The sequence below is a fragment of the Arachis ipaensis genome, chromosome B1, assembly GCF_059453495.1.
Source record: "Arachis ipaensis isolate K30076 ecotype BB chromosome B1, ASM5945349v1, whole genome shotgun sequence".
NCBI classification, from domain to species: Eukaryota; Viridiplantae; Streptophyta; class Magnoliopsida; order Fabales; family Fabaceae; genus Arachis; species Arachis ipaensis.
In genome coordinates this window covers 23,178,696-23,198,206 of record NC_142436.1, presented here as the reverse complement: position 1 = coordinate 23,198,206, position 19,511 = coordinate 23,178,696, and the positions used below count along the sequence as shown (strand labels likewise).

The window sequence follows — 19,511 nt, the reverse complement described above, 5'->3', positions numbered from 1 at the left end:
TTAAAAAATTCATAATTCAGACATAGTTCTTCTTCTGTTTTTTATTTTTATACCTAATGGCTACTAGCTATGATTCTATCAATAGTATTACCTATGATAGATTATGTAATGAACAAGTTTGGAAAATAAAGGCAAGAATTATAAGGTTATGGAAAGTCCTATCCAAATTTGACAAGAGCAAGACGGTTTACATAGAAATGGTTCTCATGGATGATAAGATTAGTTGATTATTTTTCATGATTCTTTCAATTGATGCTAGGTCCAGATTATAAATATTTTTAGTTCGTATTTTAAGTTTATTTGATAAGTAAACCTTTGCACGAATCAAAGACAGTGTGATTTAATAGCTTTATATATGCTAATAGCTTTTATATTTAATTTGTTTTACAGTGTGATAAAATTCTTTGTTCAATCAAGAATTATTTGGCAAAGATGTTTAAGAATGAACTGATCGAGGAGAAGGTCTATCTCTTCTCAAATTTTCTGATTGAGGAATCAAGTGGAATTTATCTTCCGACTGTACACGTGTCACTACAAAAAAAATCTGGTAAAAACGGCATTTTTTTGTATTTACGGCAGTTTGAACCGCCATTATCACCAAGTACGGCGGTTTTGGAAAGCGACGTAATTCTGGGTGCTATTCTGGTTATTACAACAGTTTTCTAAAAACGCCACAATTTTCTGGATTAAAATGGCGGTTTTTGGGTAGGTTAAAATGGCGGTTCAAACCGCTATTATTATTCTGACAGAATGGCGTTTTGGTCGATTAAAATGACATTTTTGAACCGCCATTTTTATCCTGACAGAGTGGCTTTGAACCACCATTTTACCTTGACAGAGTGACTTTTAGTTGGTTAAAATGTTTTTTGAACCGCCGTTTTAACCTTGACAGTGACATTTTTATCGTTTAAAAAGGCAGTTTTTACCCTCCTTTTTATCGTGTTAAACAAATAATTTTTAATTAAAATTTTACAATAACAAAAAATCATAATCCATAAACAAAATATTATATAACTCATAAACAAAGTATTAAACATAATATATGATTTTTTAGTATTGGAAATCAAAAGTAATAACTCTTATACAAAGTATCAAACATAACATGATTTTTTAATTATAAATGTCTTAATATGTAACTCTTAATACATAAAATCTCCATCATATTTCACGCTACCACTACAACATTTTTTACCTATTGCAACATGTACTGTAAGCAACACTTAAAAAGTGTTGTTTAAAATGATAAAAAACAATGCTTAATATTTGTTGCAATGAAATATTGCTATCACAACACTTTTTTAACTAACACTACATAAGTGTTCCCTTTGATTAGATAGAGAACACGTGAAAGGCGTTGCTTCAGCAAAATACACATGCAACGCTTACCATGTACATAAACTACACTTTTCTAGAATTTCTATAAAATTTTTAATAAGCTTCTCATTCTAAGTGTTGTCTAAACTATATAAATGCATTTTTTTGGTTAAAAATTCAAATTTTCCTCTAAATATATCAATAGAAAACCAAATGATTCAAAGTTTCCAACACAGAAACTTTCATTCATTCGTCATCTTCACATTCCTGACAAAATGTTGAAACAAAATGCTACTGGTAACCCTAACCCCTAAATCGATGCAATTCGTGGTTCCTTCTCTACTCGCGGAGAAGCATTCCCTCTCTCTTTGCGTTCCTCCCTAGTGGCAGTTTGTCGTGTTTGTCACTACTTGCCTTGTTGTGCTCTCTTTGTGTTCCTTTCTCCTCATGGTTCATCGTGCTAGTTAAGTTCTTCTCTTCGCCTTCGTTTGCTCGCGTTCCTGCTCTCGCCTTGTTAGCTTTCATCAATTCAGGTAGTATATTTTGTAGTTGAGTTTTTCTTTATCTGCTGAGCTATTTTTTCATTCATTTCTGTTTTCAACATAGTTTACCTCGTGTTCCTTTCTTTCTCTGTTCTTTGCACTGTGTTGGTTGCTTCTCTCTGCATTTTGCCGAAAAATTGCATAGTACAAGATCTGGTTTTGTTCTACGTTTGATCTGCAGCTAAACTTGTTTCGTTTCATTAGGTGCGCACTTCAAATCTTCCCTTTCCTACTCTAATTTCTCTATTTTGTGTGTGTGTGATCTTTTCGAGAAAAAAGAAATTGTGTGTTTCTATTTGCTGTTTTTCTGAGCTATTAGAATTACATATACTAGGGCCTTGTTTTTTCATTGGTGAAAAAATGGAAAAAAAATTAAGTTAATGCTGAGTGTGCAATTCTAATAGAATAATAGCAGTAGCAAAGATTTTCATCTTAGATTTCTTTTTTCATTTATAAGTTAAGCATAGGAGAGAGATTCATCACTGCAAAAGAACTCTGTTGTGATAAATAAACTCAATAAAAAAATAATATAATTACTGTTAATTCATGAGAAATTGGATTTGAATTTGATCATATATGTTATCAACTCTTTCTATAGTGTTTCTTTTAATTTCTTATTATAAAAAGTTAAATCACTGTGTTGCATTATATTGGGTTTGGTCTAATTGTATGAAATTGAAACTAACTTGTTTTAGTTATTTTGTCTTCATCAGCTCAGAGATTCTTCTGGTGGTGGAGTTAACATGCTACAAGAAGAAGAGAAAGTCATAACAGGTGATAGATAATAATAGTGAGGCAAGGTTTTTGAGATTTGAATTTGGTAGTTGTGGAATATTGGGAAAAATTCGTCATTGTTATGACTTGTATATCATAGTCAAATGGAGTTGTTTGAATCATATTTACAGAGAGTTCAATTATGTTAATTTTACCAGTTTTGGTATTTAGTTTCTTGGCATACTGGTCATTATATTTAATTTGTTTATGGATTTTGATTCAATAATGATATCTGAGATTATGTTAACCATCTGTATTTAATGATTTGCCTTTTACTGTTGCTTGTCTACTTCAAGAAGTTAGAGATGATTGATGATCAAGTCTTGGGATTCATTGCTAACTTTCTTGGCATTTTCAGTTTTGCTTTGGTTATAGCATATCACTTGGTTGTGGGCAACCTTAAATATAAAGCTAGCTAGAATACTTTAAATTTTCTGATGTATTTGAGACAAAGTTTTTATTTCCAGCGTAAAGTGCTTATTAGCTATGGAGTTGTTATTAACTAAGAGTGTGAATTGTCAATTGACCTGAATTCTTGGCCTATTATTGGTTCTTATTTTGTTCTCATTATGATAATGAAACTGAAACTGAAACTAACTTGTTTTAATTATTGTCTTTATTAGCTCAAAAGGATTCTTCTAGTGGTGGAGTTAACAAGCTACAAGAAGAGAAAGTTATAACAAGTTTATTAGATGGAAGTGAAGAGTATACTCTTGCTTATAAGGATAACGAAGAAGATAGAATGTTTGTTAGAAATGTGCCATGGTAGTAAGCATGTTTTTGTTTTCTATTTTTATCATTATGAATTCTAATCACTTTATTATATATGAAAACATGCATATATGAAAAACGTTTTGATATATATGAAAACATGCATGCATAATAAAGTGTAATTGATGTATGATAACAGAGTTTTGACTAGTAGTTTAAATTTTTTCTGCTGAATTTAACAAGTGATTAAATTCACTAAACAATTAGTTACTACTGTTTGAGTATTGACAGCTTTCTTTTGTTTTGAAGCCAAAACTCGCTGTTTGTTATATGTATCACATGCATCAACCAAATCAAAGAAAAAATAAGTGTTTAATCTTAGTTTGGAGCTTTTCTTACTTCATAAAGTACAACAACAAATGAGATAAAAAAGGCTAGTTCTATGAGGAGCATATATATTTCAAAAGTAATCACCTATCAATATATCTATTTTTCAAGAGTTTATGCACCAACTATATTAGTTAGGAAAATTAAATTAATAGTTTCATCTAGCTAGGAATTAAGGCAAGTAATCCAAACATAGGCTATAGGAAAGCTTTCAATGCATTAGCCAAATATGTGAGTTTGAGAGCTTTTATTATTATTTTTCCATTTTCTGCATATTCATTCTGTCATATGAATCCATCTATGGCTTATCACTATTTTCCCATCACTTTATTGCTCGCTTCTCTTGACCTTGATGAACGTGACAACTACATAGTTCTTTTTATTAAAATCATCAATTAAAATATTTATCTATCAATTTTTTTTCTAATGAAAATAATTATTAATTAATTTGTTGTCTATTATTTTGCAGCTTTAGGTATTGTTCCGAGGGTTACCTGAAACTGTAGGTCGATCTCGGATAAGATCTTCTGTACTGATCAGAGCTGACGTGTCCGGTTGGTGGATGGCGGCCGGAGCGGTTGTGTCCGACTTGTTTGACTGGCTATGCTGCTGATCCTTTGTCACCGGAGGACGGTGGCACCTGCAAGGGACTCCGATGCTTAAGTTAGCAAGGGTATTAAGCATGTTTTTAGTAGAATCAGAGTATGAGTTATACCTGGGTGCTCCAGTGTATTTATAATAGTAGAGGATGACCTTTTCGGGGATAAGATAGTTATCTTATCTTATCTTATCTTTGAGTGAAGTCATATTATCTTCAAGGGAACCGCCTTTATCTCTATAGGCATGGGCTGCCTTTGGATTTGGGTAGTGTTCCTCTATCTGGGCCCTTTATTGGGATTTCCTGGCAACTTGGCCGAGCTCTTTGAGAAGAGGTCGGATAGTCTGACCTGAAGAAGTCGGTCGTCTTGTTGCTAAACATCCCGGGTCGGACAACTCGACCCAGGGTATGAACAATGCCCCTGCTCGAGCTCGGTCTTTCTTTTGAGGTCGAGTCTTAGTTTTGCGACTTCGATCCTTCTGGTGAAGCCGAACTCGAGCATTTTGTCGACTTCTTCTTTCTCCTTTGGATGCGGAACGTTTTTTGAATTTTCATTCTTTTGAAAACACGGGTCTCCTTGCTTTGGGAATGCGCGAGGGTTTAATTATCCTCATTAATTCTTTTAATGCTGCTTCCCACGTTTATTTTGAACACTTTCACAAAAACGGTTTTTTTCTCTGTTTCTTTGCTTTAACTTCCCCTTTTCTTTCTACCTTTCTGTTTTTCCTGAGACTTTGCATCTTCACGTTTCTTTCTGCGACGTTGTTTGGTGATTGCTGGCGCTTTCTTTGTTTTGGAAGGCGATTCCAGATTCTATCTTTCCGTCTTCACTTTCTTCGAAGCTTTCGCCTTTTTCCAGGTTGGTTTCTTCTTTCCACTTCTTTACCTCCTTCATCGCTTTGCATTCAGTTTTTGGTAAAGTTTTGATTTTGCTTGAATGCATGTTGGATAGCTTGAACCTTTTTATGTTGTTATGGTTGATTTTGCTGTGAAGTGTGTTGTTACTGAGGCTTTTATGAACCTGTTTGCTTTCCCAAAAGATTTCTCCTTTGATAACTTTTGCCATGTTGGTAATTTTGCTGGTGAATCTTTGTAGAAAGTAACGATTTTTCTGGTTGCTTGTTGCTTGTTTGGGGGGGATTTATTTTTCTAAAAAAGGTGGCGTCTTTGATGACTTCTTCTTCTTGATACGTGTTGTTGCTTGGTAGTTCCATTTGTTAATAAGCTGAGACTGTGAGTTTGGAAGGTAGTTATATGGATGACTTTATTTGATTTTGTAGCTCGTGGCTTTCTTCTCAGAGTGTTGCTTTGTTGAAAAAGGGTTATTATCTTCCTGTTAGGACGTGTAGGGGTGTAGGCTTGTAGGTTTTCTTGAGTCCTTGTTCCATAACTGCCTCCAAAGGATGCCCCTGGATCTTTAGTGTGGGTCCTGGGGTTTCCTTTTGTTGCTTTGTCTGCCTTCTTGCCACTTATGTGCTTCGGTTTGGGTTGTATCCTTTTATGCCCGAGTTGCTCTTTTTTAACTTGCTCGAGTTGTTTGATTAGTAACCCCTTTTTTCTTTTTTCTTACTGTAGAATTTTAGTTGACCCATGTTGTCTCGCAAAAATATTGTCGAGACCTCCTTTAGAGTCCCTGAGGGTATGTCGGACTGGCTAGACTCCCTCGTGTTGATGTGTGTTTCTGTGGTAAATTCTGAATTCTGTGTGGAGCTGAGAAAACACCACAGGATTTGTAGTAATCGGGAGCAGGAGAAAAACTATGAGCTAGTAACACCTGATTCTGATGAGAGGGTCTGTTTCCCGACTTCAGTCCAGGGGGAACGTCCTTTCTTTTATGCCTACGAATATTTCTTTAGTCAAATGAGCATTACCTTTCCCTTTACTCCCTTTGAAACCAATTTGTTGTGGTCATGCAATGTGTCTCCATCCCAACTTCATCCGAATTCATGGGGTTTTGTTAAGATTTTCCAGTTGTTGCATCAGGAATTGGACGTTAAGCCTTTTCAAACTCTCTTTCTTTACCTTTTCGTTTTGACCAAGCCTGGGATTTCTGCCAAAAAGAAAGCTTCCTGGGTTTCTTTTCGGTCTGCCCAAGGAAAGAATATTTTTTCGATGTATGATGAGTCTTTTAGAGACTTCAAGAATTATTTCTTTAAGGTTCGAGCTGTTAAAGGAGCTTGTCCCTTTTTTTTGGATGAGAACGATGAGCCCGCTGAATGTTGTAGTGTCGAGGTATACATGGGAGATGTTGGATGAGGTCGAACATGCCTTTGTTAACGTGTTGGAGGAGAACTGGGGGACAGCCTCCTTATCTTAACACAAAAAGGTTTTCAGGGAATCCTTCGCTTCTCCGAGCTGAGCTGGGTAGCGGTTGTCTTATCTTGTTTTCGTTTTGTTTCCTTTTTGTCGAGCTTTGTTCTTTTTCTCTCAATTTGTAACAATCTTTGTGTTTTTTCCAGAGATGGTGAAAAACAATGACTCTATGAAGGCCTTTAAGAAGGCGAGGAAAGCTACTGCAGCTCAGAACATCTCGGCCAAGGTGGCCGGGGAGGGGTCCTCTCAGGTTCAGTCGAAGCCACCCGTACCGAGCTCTCCTGGACCGAGAAGGATGATCCCTACTCCTCGGGTTCGTTTGGTTGATCCTCCACAGGCTTCTGTCACTACCTCTAGCGCTCCTCCTCCAAAAAAGTAGAAGACAGCTGAGCCCTTTAACCTTGATGCCCCTGACTTCGATGCTGTCGAGTTTGTCGACCAGCAAATCGGTCTTTATGGTACCATCCTTACTGACGATGTTTCTCTTCTTTGCCATCTGGATTTTATTACTCGAAGTAGTATCAAGATGGCACACATGGGGGGCTTTATATCAGACTGTCTAGGATCTTCCCATTCACGCTACAAAGGCCTTTATGGAGGAGGCCAAGTTGGAGTTTGATCGAATGAAGGGTTTAAAGGAAGAGCTTGAGGTGAAGGTGACCAAGTTGGAGAAAGAGTTGGAAGGTGAAAAGGCTAGTTCTATTGCCTTGGCAGCTTCTGCTAAGTTGGCTGAAGACACGACATTGAAGCATAAGGAGAGCTATGTCACGACCTATAGGGAGATGATGCGTCTCAGGGAGGATTTGGAGTTTGCCCGAGCTAACTATGCCGAGCTCCAGGGTCACCTTGTAGGCAGCGTTAATGCCGCTTATGAGAACCTGAAGGAGCAGGTTCGAGTTTTTGCACCTGAGCTCGACCTTACTCTCTTCAGCTTGGACAACATTGTGAGGGACGGTAAAATTGTCCCTGATGACCCTGATGATGATGATGATGTTGATCTTCCTCCTGTGCCTTCTGCCAAGGTCTCGGTTGTGCCGACTTCTTCACCCCCTGTAGTTATTCGTCCCGAGTCGGATCCTGATTGTCAAATCTTGAACCGGGATGATGGGACGGTGGATGCGGTGCCTCTTCAGACTCGTCCTCCTTCGTCCCGTGTTGATGCAGCTGAGAAATCTTCAGATCCTCAATGATTGTTCTTGATGTTTGTGTATATATCCCGGCTTGTGGGCTTTGAACTTTTATATTTTGTTAATTGGTACTTCTGACTTCTTGATACTCTTTTAGTTGCTTTTTTAGCAACTTTATTTTGAGAAACAAAGTAGTTTCTCAAGCTCTTGGGGCTGACTTTTGGTAGCCTCTTGGGTTTGTTATTATTATAACTTGTGCTTTTCATAATATATTTGTCTGCATCTGTCTGGTACCTTTTTAGGTTTTTGGGAGTGTTGGAGCCTTGTTGTCCTACCTCTTTTGATTGCCTTTGTATTTTCATACTTGTGGCTTGATTCTTTTGAGGTTGTGGATGTTTGGGTCCAACTTTGTATGTCAACTTCCTCACTTCTGTCTGAAGTTATTTCTAGTAATCCATTTTGTTCGGACCTTTGTTAGGTCTCTGTTAGGAATTACTTTTTATAACGTTAAGGTTTTTGGGCCGACTTCTTTACGTTGGTCCCTCCTAAGTTATTTCTAGTAGTCCTCTTTTTGGACCTGTTCCGGTCTCTTTTAGGGATTACTTTTTATAACTTGTTTGTGAAAGGCCGACTTCATCATGTCGGTCTTTTCTAAGTTATTTCTAGTAATCCTCTTTTTGGACCTTTGTCAGGTCTCTTTTAGGGATTACTTTTTATAACTTGTTTGTGGGAGGCCGACTTCATCATGTCGGTCCCTTCTAAGTTATTTCTAGTAATCCTCTTTTTGGACCTTTGTCAGGTCTCTTTTAGGGATTACTTTTTATAACTTGTTTGTGGGAGGCCGACTTCATCATGTCGGTCCCTTCTAAGTTATTTCTAGTAATCCTCTTTTTGGACCTTTGTCAGGTCTCTTTTAGGGATTACTTTTTATAACTTGTTTGTGGGAGGCCGACTTCATCATGTCGGTCCCTTCTAAGTTATTTCTAGTAATACTCTTTTTTAGGGCTGGCCATGCCTCTTTCCAGGGATTGACTTTTATAACTTTGGTTATTGTGGTTGACTAGTCCGACTTCTTTATGTCGGCCTGTCTTTTTAAGTTATTTTTAGCAACCCATTTTATTAAAACATCGTCAGGTCCTTTCTATGGATCACTTTCGATAACTTCTTGCATTATTCTGTTTTTGTCGCTCTTTCATCTTTGCCGATTTTGTCGAAGTTAGGTTTGATCCTTGTTTGGTCGACCTTTTGATGAATTTGATTTTCATCTTCTTTGGTCTTTATTGTGGTCGGACAGAGAATTTGATCTTCACTTTCTACAGATCTTGTAGCTTTATAATCGGGCGATGAATTTTTTTAGCGTTTCAGACTAATGCGTCTTGAGAATTTGTAAAAAATCTAAAAAACTTTATTCAAAAGAAAATGCAGATATATACATGTGGGAGTTTTATCCCTCTAAGTTGGGCAATTTATTGATCTTGGCTTGGCACCTCATTAAAAAACCTTTTCAGGAAAAAGAGTGCACCTTATTCTAAGATCTTTATTACCTCTAACTGTAGTACCTTCTTAGGTTGCAGGCGTGCCATGACCTAGGAAGCTCTCGCCCTTCGAGTTCGGACAGTCTGTAGTAGTCCTTTCCAAGTACTTCTATGACTCGGTAGGGTCCTTTCCAGTTTGCTGCCAGCTTTCCTTCTCCAGGTTGAGTTGTTCCGATATCATTTCGGATTAGGATGAGGTCGTTCTCGGTGAAACCTCGCGGCACTACCTTTTGATTGTATCTTGAAGCCATTCGACGTTTTAATGCCTCTTCCCTGATGCGAGCTCTTTCTCGGATTTCTGGAAGTAGGTCGAGTTCTTCCCTTTGAAGTTGGGAGTTGGCTTCTTCATTATAGTGGATCACTCTGGGCAACCCTTCTTTGACCTCCACTAGGATCATTGCCTCCGTTCCGTAGGCTAGTCGGAAAGGTGATTCCTTTGTGGTGGAATGTGGTGTTGTTTGGTATGCCCATAGGACTTGTGGGAGCTCTTCGGCCCAGGCTCCCTTTGCATCCTGTAATCTCTATTTTAACCCGGCCAATATGACTTTGTTGGCAGCTTCTGCTTGTCCGTTGGCTTGAGGGTGTTCTACGGACGTAAATTGGTGTTTTATGTTCAGATCGGCCACCAATTTTCTGAAGCCCGTATCTATAAATTGAGTGCCATTGTTCATGGTGATGGAGTATGGAACCCCAAACCTTGTGAAAATATTTCTATATAAAAATTTTCGACTTCTTTGAGCGGTGGCGTGGGCTAGGGGTTCTGCCTCGATCCACTTTGTGAAATAGTCTACCTCTACTATGAGGAATTTGACTTGTCCCGTTCCCTGAGGGAAAGGTCCGAGAAGGTCGAGTCCCCATTTTGCGAATGGCCAAGGTGAGGTTACGCTGACGAGTTCCTCTGGCGGGGCGATGTGATAGTTGGCATGTTTCTGACATGGTGGACATGTCTTTACGAATTATGTGGCTTCTTTTTGTAGAGTTGGCCAATAAAATTCTGCCCGGAGTACTTTTTTGGTAAGTGCCTGTGCTCCGAGATGATTGCCATAGATGCCACTGTGTACTTCTTCTAAAACTTCCTTTGTGTTGGAAGTCAGCACACATTTTAACAATGGTATTAAGATCCTTTTTTGTATAAAGTATTGTTTATGATAGTGTAGTATTGTGCCTCCCGTTTTAACCTCTTTGCCTCCTTTTCATCTTTGGGGAGTGTTTTTGTTTTGAGGTAGTTAATTATGGGAGTCATCCATCCTTGATCTTGACCTGTTATGGCTAGGACTTTTTCTTCTTCCGAGATTGACGGGTTCTGTAGCATTTCTTGGATGAGGCTTCTATTGTTGTCCCCTGGTTTGGTGCTGGCTAGTTTTGAGAGTGCATCAGCTCGGGCATTCTGTTCTCGGGGTATGTGGCGGACCTCATATTCCCCGAGTTGTCTGAGCTGTTCCCTAGTTTTGTCCAAGTACTTTTTCATGGTGGGATCTTTGGCTTGGTAGCTCCCTGCTATTTGTGAAGTGACTACTTGTGAGTTGCTAAAGATGATAAGCTTTTGAGCTCCAACCTCCCTGGCCAGCTTCAAACCAGCTAGTAGCGCCTCATATTCAGCTTGGTTGTTTGAGGCAGGGAACCCAAATTTGAGGGAAAGTTCGATTTGGGTTCCCTGGTCACTTTCAATTATCACACCCGCGCCGCTTCCCGTTTTATTGGAGGAACTGTCTACGTAGCGATTCTATTCTGTAGGGATTTTCGGGGTGTCTGTAAATTCTGCAATGAAGTCGGCTAGATATTGCGATTTGATGGCTGTTCGAGCTTCATATTGAAGGTTGAATTCGGACAACTCGACTACCCATTGCAGGTTTCTGCCTGCTAAGTCTGTTTTCTACAAAATCCCTTTTATGGGTTGGTTGGTTCGCACCCTAATGGTGTGAGCTTGGAAATATGGATGAAGTCGTCGAGATGTTAGTATGAGAGCATAGGCGAATTTTTCTATTTTTTGGTAGTTCAGCTCGGATTCTTGTAATGCCTTGCTGATGAAGTATACAGGTTGTTGCCCACTGTCGTCTTCTCGAACTAGTGCCGAGGCTACTGCCCGACTTCCTACTGCGAGGTATAATATAAGTGGTTCTCCTTCCCGTGGCCGAGTTAGGATAGGTGGCTGTCCTAGGAATTTTTTGAAATCTTGAAAGGCCTGCTCGCACTCTGTTGTCCATTCAAACCTCTTTCCCTTCCTTAAAGTGGCGTAGAAGGGGAGAGATCTTATTGCCGATCCAGCTAGAAATTTGGACAAGGCTACCAACCTTCCATTGAGTTGTTGTACTTCTTTGACACAAGTCGGGCTCTTCATGTCGAGTATGGCCCGGCATTTATCCGGGTTTGCCTCGATTCCTCTTTGTGTGAGCATAAAACCCAAAAATTTTCCAGCCTCTACTGCAAAGGTGCATTTTGCAGGGTTAAGTCGCATGCCATGCCTTCTTATAGTGTCGAATACTTGGGTGAGGTCGGACAATAACGTCTCTTCACTTTGTGTTTTTATTAGCATGTCGTCCACATAGACTTCCATGATTTTTCCGATGTGGTTTGTAAAGACCTTATTCATTAATCTCTGATAAGTAGCTCCTGCGTTTTTGAGTCCAAAAGGCATGACGATGTAGCAGTAATTTGCTTTTGGGGTTAAGAATGAGGTTTTTTCCTGATCAGGTGGGTACATTGGGATTTGGTTATATCTCGAATAGGCGTCCATAAACGAGAGGTATTTGTATCCAGAGGAGGCATCCACCAGAGCGTCGATACTTAGGAGTGGATAAGAATCTTTTGGACAGACTTTGTTGAGATCAGTGTAGTCGGTGCACATCTGCCACTTCCCATTTGATTTTTTCACCAAGACGACGTTAGCTAGCCATAGTGGGTACTTAACTTCTCTTATGAATCCTGCCTCCAGTAAAGCTTGTACCTGCTCTTCCACAGCTTGGGATCGTTCTGGTCCGAGCTTTCTACGTCTCTGTTATACTGGCCGAGATCCTGGGTAGACTGCTAGCTTGTGGCACATTAACTTAGGATCTATGCCTGGCATGTCTGCAGCCTTCCATGCAAAGAGGTCGACATTATCTCGTAAGAACTGTACGAGTGATTCTTTTATATCTCCTTTTAGGATTGTTCCAATGTTGGTTGTTTTTTCCGGGATATCTCTAATCTGGACTTTTTCCACTTCGCCTTCAGGTTGTGGACGGAGTTCTTCCCGCCTCTGAACTCCACCGAGTTCGATGGTGTGGAATTCTTCTCCCCTGCCTTTGAGGTTTAGACTTTCGTTATAACAGCGGCGCACCGTCTTCTGGTCTGCTTTTATTGTAGCTATCCCTTATGCAATTGGGAACTTCATGCATAGATGTGGAGTTGAGACTACTGCGCTGAGCTGATTTAATGTTGTCCGACCTATTAAGGCATTATAGGCTGAACTCACGTCGACCACGATGTAGTCTATCTTGAGCGTTCTTGACTGGTTTCCTTTTCCAAAGGTCATGTGTAGTGAGATGTATCCAAGTGGTTGAATTGGAGTGTCTCCTAGCCCGAACAGGCTGTTCGGATATGCTCTGAGTTCTTTTTCTTCCAGACCGAGTTTGTCGAAAGCAGTTTTGAACAAGATGTCAGTGGAGCTTCCTTGGTCTACCAGTGTGCGGTGGAGATTTGCATTTTCCAATACGATAGTAATGACTATGGGATCGTCATGTCCTGAGATGATGCCGGATGCGTCCTCTTTGGTAAAGGTAATTGTGGGGATGTCGGGTACTTCCTCTCTTCCCTCGACGTGATATACTTCTTTAAGATATCTTTTGCGAGATGATTTGGAGATCCCTCCTCTCGAAAATCCACCGTGTATCATGTGGACATGTCTCTCGGGCGTACGAGGTGGTCGTTCAGCCCGTCCGACATCTTCATCCCTTCTTCTTTTTTTGGGATCGTCTGCTCGGTTCGCTAAATACCAATCTAACTTTCCTTCTCTCACCAGTTTCTCTATGATATTTTTTAGGTCGAAACATTCGTTGGTGGAATGTCCATAGATTCGATGATATTCACAATATTCAGCCCGGTTTCCTCCTCCTTTTTTGCTTTTGAGTGGTCGAGCTGGAGGTATCTTTTCAGTATGACATACTTCTCTGTAGACATCCACAAGAGACACCCGAAGAGGGGTATAATTGTGGTATTTTTTGATCTTTTTCCCATGTTGATCTTCTTTTTTCTTGGATTCTTTGTCCTTATCTCGGGAGGAGTAGGAGAGCCCGGATTTTGAGGTCTCTCTTAGTCGAGAGTTTTCCTCCATGTTGATATACTTCTCAGCTCGTTCTTGTACCTCATTTAGAGATATGGGATGATTTTTTGATATAGAGTGGCTAAAAGGCCCTTTTCGTAAGCCATTGATGAGGCCCATGATGGCCGCTTCTGTGGGCAGACTTTGTATGTCCAGACATGCTTTGTTGAATCTTTTCATGTAGCCGCGTAGACTTTCCCGATCTCCTTGCTTGATTCCTAATAGACTTGGGACCTGTTTAGTTTTGTCTTTTTGAATGGAGAATCTGGCCAGAAACTTCTGGGCTAAGTCGTCGAAGCTTGAGATGGACCTAGGGGATAGATTGTCGAACCATTTAATGGCTGTCTTTGTTAAGGTAGTCGGGAAGGCTTTGTAGCGGACTGCATCTGAGGCATCAGTGAGGTACATTCTACTTCTGAAATTACTGAGATGATGGCTGGGGTCTGCTGTGCCATCGTATAAAGTCATGTCAGGAAGTTTGAAGTCTTTTGGGATTTTGGCCTTCATGATCTCCTTGGTGAACGGGTCTTGGTCTTTGCGAGAGCTATCTCTGTGGTTGGATCTGGTAGTTTTAGTTTTAAGATTGGCTTCGATTTTTAGGAGTTTATCCTCCAGTTCACGGCGTCGCCTAGCTTCTCTTTGTAGGTTTCTCTCCGTCTCTCGTTGATACTCGACCTCTTTTTCGAGTTGCTTCAGACGATCTTGAAGTGCCTCCAAAGCTCCCGTGTTTGGTGAATCCTTGTCTTTGTTAGGTTGAGGAGTATCTTTTGGTGTAGTGTCCGCATTTTTATGTGGCATCCTGTCTTTTTGATCCGAGTCGTGGTTGTTGTCATAGTCGTCCGCCATGGTGGTAGGATGACTTCCAGGTTCCCCGGCAACGGCGCCAATGTTCCGAGGGTTACCTGAAACTGTAGGTCGATCTCGGACGAGATCTTCTGTACTGATCGGAGCTGACGTGTCTGGCTGGTGGATGGCGGCCGGAGCGGTTGTGTCCGACTTGTTTGACTGGCTATGCTGCTGATCCTTTGTCACCGGAGGGCGGTGGTACCTGCAAGGGACTCCGATGCTTAAGTTAGCAAGGGTATTAAGCAGGTTTTTAGTAGAATCAGAGTATGAGTTATACCTGGGTGCTCCAGTGTATTTATAATAGTAGAGGATGACCTTTCTGGGGATAAGATAGTTATCTTATCTTATCTTATCTTTGAGTGAAGTCATCTTATCTTCAAGGGAACCGCCCTTATCTCCATAGGCTTGGACTGCCTTTGGATTTGGGTCGTGTTCCTCTATCTGGGTCCTTTATTGGGCTTTCCTGACAACTTGGCCGAGCTCTTTGAGAAGAGGTCGGATAGTCTGACCTGAAGAGGTCGGTCGTCTTGTTGCTAAATATCCCGGGTCGGATAGCTCGACCCAGGGTATGAACATGTATTATTGAATTTACATGGAATAAGCCAACACATGGAGAAGAAATATACAAGATGTTTTTTTGGTAAACATGAATTTTTATTTTGTCACCAACATAATAATATAATTTTTAGTATGTAATTTTGCTTGAATTATATATAAAATTGTAACTGATTAAATAAGTTATGCTCGTTCTTACTTAATTATATTTTATTTTCATGTATCTAGAAATCTTCTAGGGGAAGAATTGATAACTTAGATTTTAACGAGATTGAACGGCCTGAGCATCGGCTGGAGTCTTCATTGAAGCAAATTAGGCCTAACAAGTAACAATGTATGCAAATTTAATAGTCGACTCTCATCAACTTTATATTGAGTTCATTGGGCTGATATTATTATGGTAATTAGAGATTATGTTGGTTGATTACCTTTAATTTGTTCATAGTTGCTTACATGTGATAGTAGTTTATCAGGATTTGGTGGCATATATATAGCTAGCTTTGAAGATTTTCACTTAGTAGTTTTTGGTATATTGAATGCTTCACTAACAAAGGAATTTTGTACTATAATTTTTTCCATTTATTTATTAAATTACTGAGTCAGATATGGACTTCAAGATCAAGCTTTTTACAATTGATGACAAAAGAGTAAAGCTTACTATTTGGGACACAGGTAACTAGTTTTCTAGTTATTTGATGAAATTTTTTTGTGCAAATGTGAAAAAAAGGTAATTAATTAAGAATATTCATGGTCTAACTCTATGCTCTGTGTGAAAGTTATTGTAATATTAAGTGCTTTCTTGTATTGTTATTTTGGCCATTGATGTATCCTAGTGCTCCACTCTATACTGTGTGTGAAAGTTATTGTTTCTCATTATCATATGAGTTACAGTGAGTTTGAACTTAGAGAAAAAAATGGAAGGAACCACTTCCAATTTTATTACTGATCTTGTACTTCTAATAAAAAATATTTTCTACTCAGTGGTGGTGCCTATTCTATATTGGTTCGAATAACAGTGATCACAATGCATGAACACATGTACTAGGTTGATGATTTGGTTAGCATCTCAGTAAACTATCTTCTTCTGTAGGTTTCCTTACAAAAACAAGAATCATAGGAGACGATGTAGAAAGATATGATGTGTTGAAAGAGAAGAAGAGTCAGAAAGTGAAGTTGATGATGATCCTGAAGCCTTCAAGTGTTAACAAAACATCAGAACTGTGCTATGATCTCTCATCAATTGGAAAGAAAGTTTGGGTTATAAGGTAGAACTTATTCAGGATCAGTTTGATAAAGATCCTTGGGAGAATGGTTCTAAGGATGAGAATGGTTCCAAATTTGCTCATCGTATTTAGCTTTTTTTTTTTCTTTTAAGTACATGTATTTTGTTAATGGTCTTTTATTTAATTAATTTGCCATATTTTGTTATATGAATTAAAGAGTTATATAGTAATATATTTTAATTTCTTAATATATATTCAAGTAGAATAAGTTGAGATTTTGTTTCTTTTATCATATTTTTAATTTTATTGTATCAAATTTAAATGAAATGTTTAAATTATTGTACTGATAGCTAATAAATAGTGACAAAATGTACCTAGTACTATCACAAGAAAAAACAACGGTTTTAAAGAAGAGCCAATGCCTTTAAATTGATGTCTTAGTAATAAAAGAAGTGGCAATGCTTCTAAAGTGATGCTATAGTTCAGTGTAATATTCAACGTTGCTTAGGGTTGCTATACTAATAGAATAGGCAACGTTTTTCACTAGTTATAAAATTATAAAAAAGACAACACTTAATAAGGATTGCATTAGAATCTGACCAAAAGTGTTGTTTTTGCTTTAGAATAGGAAATGCTTTTGAAGCATTGCTTACAAAAATGTTGCTTTTGAAGAAAAAAAAGCGTTGTTTTGACCTAAGGCAATGGCTGCATCTGCAAGGGATTCGAAAATGTTGCTTTAGGTCTAAAAGTGTTGCTATAGATCAAAAGCAACTCTTTATCAACTTTTAAGCAATACTTTTTAAATGTTGCCTCAGTCTGAAAATGTTGTAGTGTACTTTGTTGCTCGTTCCAAAAAACCTACTTCCAAACTCTTTTGGTGATGGAGTCTCATTCTCTTGATCCAATTCCTACAACAAAAATATAATTTAAAAACATAATAAAAAAAAGAATAAAGTAAGAGAATTTACATATTACGGACATGTAATCTATAAATAATTAAATATTAGACAATCTAATTAACATATTCAAATAAAACAACACATAATTCGGGATAATATGAAAAATTAAGAACCAAAAGATCACTTATCACTTCAATATCAACAAGATGAAATTCCTGAATCATGATCACTTAAAAGCTTCCTTCATTCTCTTCCAAGATTGGTAGAGAACTCTCACAGTTACAACTTACAACCAATTAGAGCTTTTCAGCCACTCAACTTATATATCAAAGGGGATCTTGCTCGCACTTTACATTGTTCTAACATGCATATGAAGAAGAATTCCACAGAACAGAAATCAACAAGAATCGAAAAATTTAGCAAATAAATAAATAATCGTACAATCATTTACATTTTGGAAAGTTGATTAATTTCTATAATGTATCCTTGGTACAATTAGAAGAGTAGTGATTAAACATTCTTATAATCAAAACCTCAAATCTCCATTGTGAAAATCTGAACAAAATTACCAGCACATGTCCAATTATTTTATTTGCAACTCATTGTAACACATTTAATCAACACAATTTCTGTTTTGATTCATTCACACTCTTACTTTTTTTCTCCTTCAAAAACTCAAGCTGAGTTTCTTCATCTCAGCAATGCTTCTCTCATTACAAATCTTGGTTGATTCATTAACCCTTTTTAGTCGGGCCTAATTATTATAGTTTTTATTTTTGTCAAAATGTTCTTCTAATTAATTTAATAAAATATAAAAGGAAAATAAATGAATAAAGATAGTCACATCCTAATTAATAACAACTGAAATTAAAAAAAAAAAACTTAAAGCAATCAATTTCACAAAAGTGATATATAATTCTATATATAACATACCAGTGATGCCACACTTATAATTCCATTTGTGAAAGAAAATTCTCCAGATGCTAAAAGAAGATATGGCTTATTAATCTACAATAACAATTAAATAAATGAAGCACCACTGGTTAGAAAAATAACACAAACAAGTAAACGCAGAGACCTATAACTATAAATGATGCTTGTTTCTAAATTGAGTAAATTCTAATAAAATATATTGTGACAGCCATGATGTTCTTATCTCCTATTGCCAAAATAATTAGTAAATTAAATAATCCAATAATTTATTACAAATTTTTGCATTAATTAGTAAAGTTCTGTTCTATCTCATAAATATGTTTATTTTTTATTTATAAAAAAATAGTTATTTAAACTAGCAGTCAAATTTCCACACATATTGATCTGATGACTATATAGACCTAGCGGTGGCTAAACAAAATTCTTAGCTATATCATCAGGCATAAAATTAATACTACGGAAGATGCAGGTTTCTAGCTAGCTGTTATATAATTTTTTATATTTGTTATGCATTACCATCATCCAAACTTAAATAGTATATTATAATTTTTTAACATGCACAGATACAGTAGTCTTCCGATCAAAAGCAGGAGGTAAATATAAAATTCCATTTAGCATTAAATTGATTTGTATATGAATCCATCGTGTATGCTTAATATTTCAATACAGTATGAATTCGGTAAAAGGTTTCCACCTTCTAAGGGAATATAGCTTAAAAGTCAACTCGTTGTCATTACTAGAGAATTTAATAATTCATGTATTCAGACACACCAAAACATATTCACTTAATTAGCCTATTTTACTCAAAAAAATATTTTACATCCTTAACCATAGAAAGCAGAAACATGATCTCAAAGAGAATCTCCATGAATTCAATCCCCAATCAAATAGGTTGCCAAACTAATTTTGAGGCAATTAGGTTAAAGAAGTCTTATCAACGTGATTGCACCCAAGACCCGGTAATAAAAAATCAAATTACGAATTGCAGAGCATAAAATTCAGACAGAAGCACACAGTTACACGCAAGGATGAGATGTTTAGCTGGATATGCATCAATCAAGGCAAAAACAATGTAACACTAGATGTAGGCCTTAGTTGAAAACCCATTGCAGATTCTGAATCAAAATATTAAATTCACAAATATTATTATCTAGCTGACACACATTTATTTTTATTCTTCCCCACAGTTTCAAAAGTATAAGTGCAGAAAAAGAAAATTTTATGATCTCACCACATAAAAGTATAAGTGCAGAAAAGAAAAATCAAAAGGAAGAAGAGATGTTAAGCCAACCTGTGCTGTGAAGAGGAGGCTTTAGTCTTCAAGGAATGTTGCGGAAGCCATGGAAAAGAAAAAAAATCCTGTTTTACTGTAATTAGAATAAATAAACAGAACAAGTCAACATGTAGTTGAATTACAAAATAATAAGCATAAAGTGTCAAAACCAACTGCAGATACA

At 37.6% G+C, this 19,511-nt stretch overlaps 1 protein-coding gene and 1 pseudogene across 5 annotated transcripts; both read left to right on the top strand.

Annotated features, from left to right (window-relative positions):
* Nucleotides 1-1,516: 1,516 nt before the first annotated feature.
* On the top strand, nucleotides 1,517-16,476 carry LOC148575959 (uncharacterized). Of its 5 annotated transcripts, none has more exons than XR_015902269.1 (7): nucleotides 1,517-1,847; nucleotides 2,570-2,630; nucleotides 3,254-3,395; nucleotides 4,198-5,185; nucleotides 15,228-15,333; nucleotides 15,603-15,671; nucleotides 16,090-16,476. XR_015902269.1 is itself a non-coding variant. In XM_088501252.1 (4 exons), the coding sequence occupies exon 4, from the start codon at nucleotides 7,233-7,235 to the stop codon at nucleotides 7,827-7,829; it is 597 nt and encodes a 198-aa protein (XP_088357378.1). In that variant the 5' UTR covers nucleotides 1,517-1,847; nucleotides 2,570-2,630; nucleotides 3,254-3,395; nucleotides 4,198-7,232; the 3' UTR covers nucleotides 7,830-8,519. The 5 variants fall into 5 exon arrangements, 1 of the variants encoding a protein (XP_088357378.1); XR_015902270.1 differs by adding an exon at nucleotides 2,002-2,060 and having other exon boundaries at nucleotides 15,228-15,671; XR_015902271.1 differs by lacking the exon at nucleotides 15,228-15,333.
* Nucleotides 2,936-3,049, top strand: LOC107617153 (dolichyl-diphosphooligosaccharide--protein glycosyltransferase subunit 4A pseudogene; annotated as a pseudogene).
* Nucleotides 16,477-19,511: the final 3,035 nt, after the last annotated feature.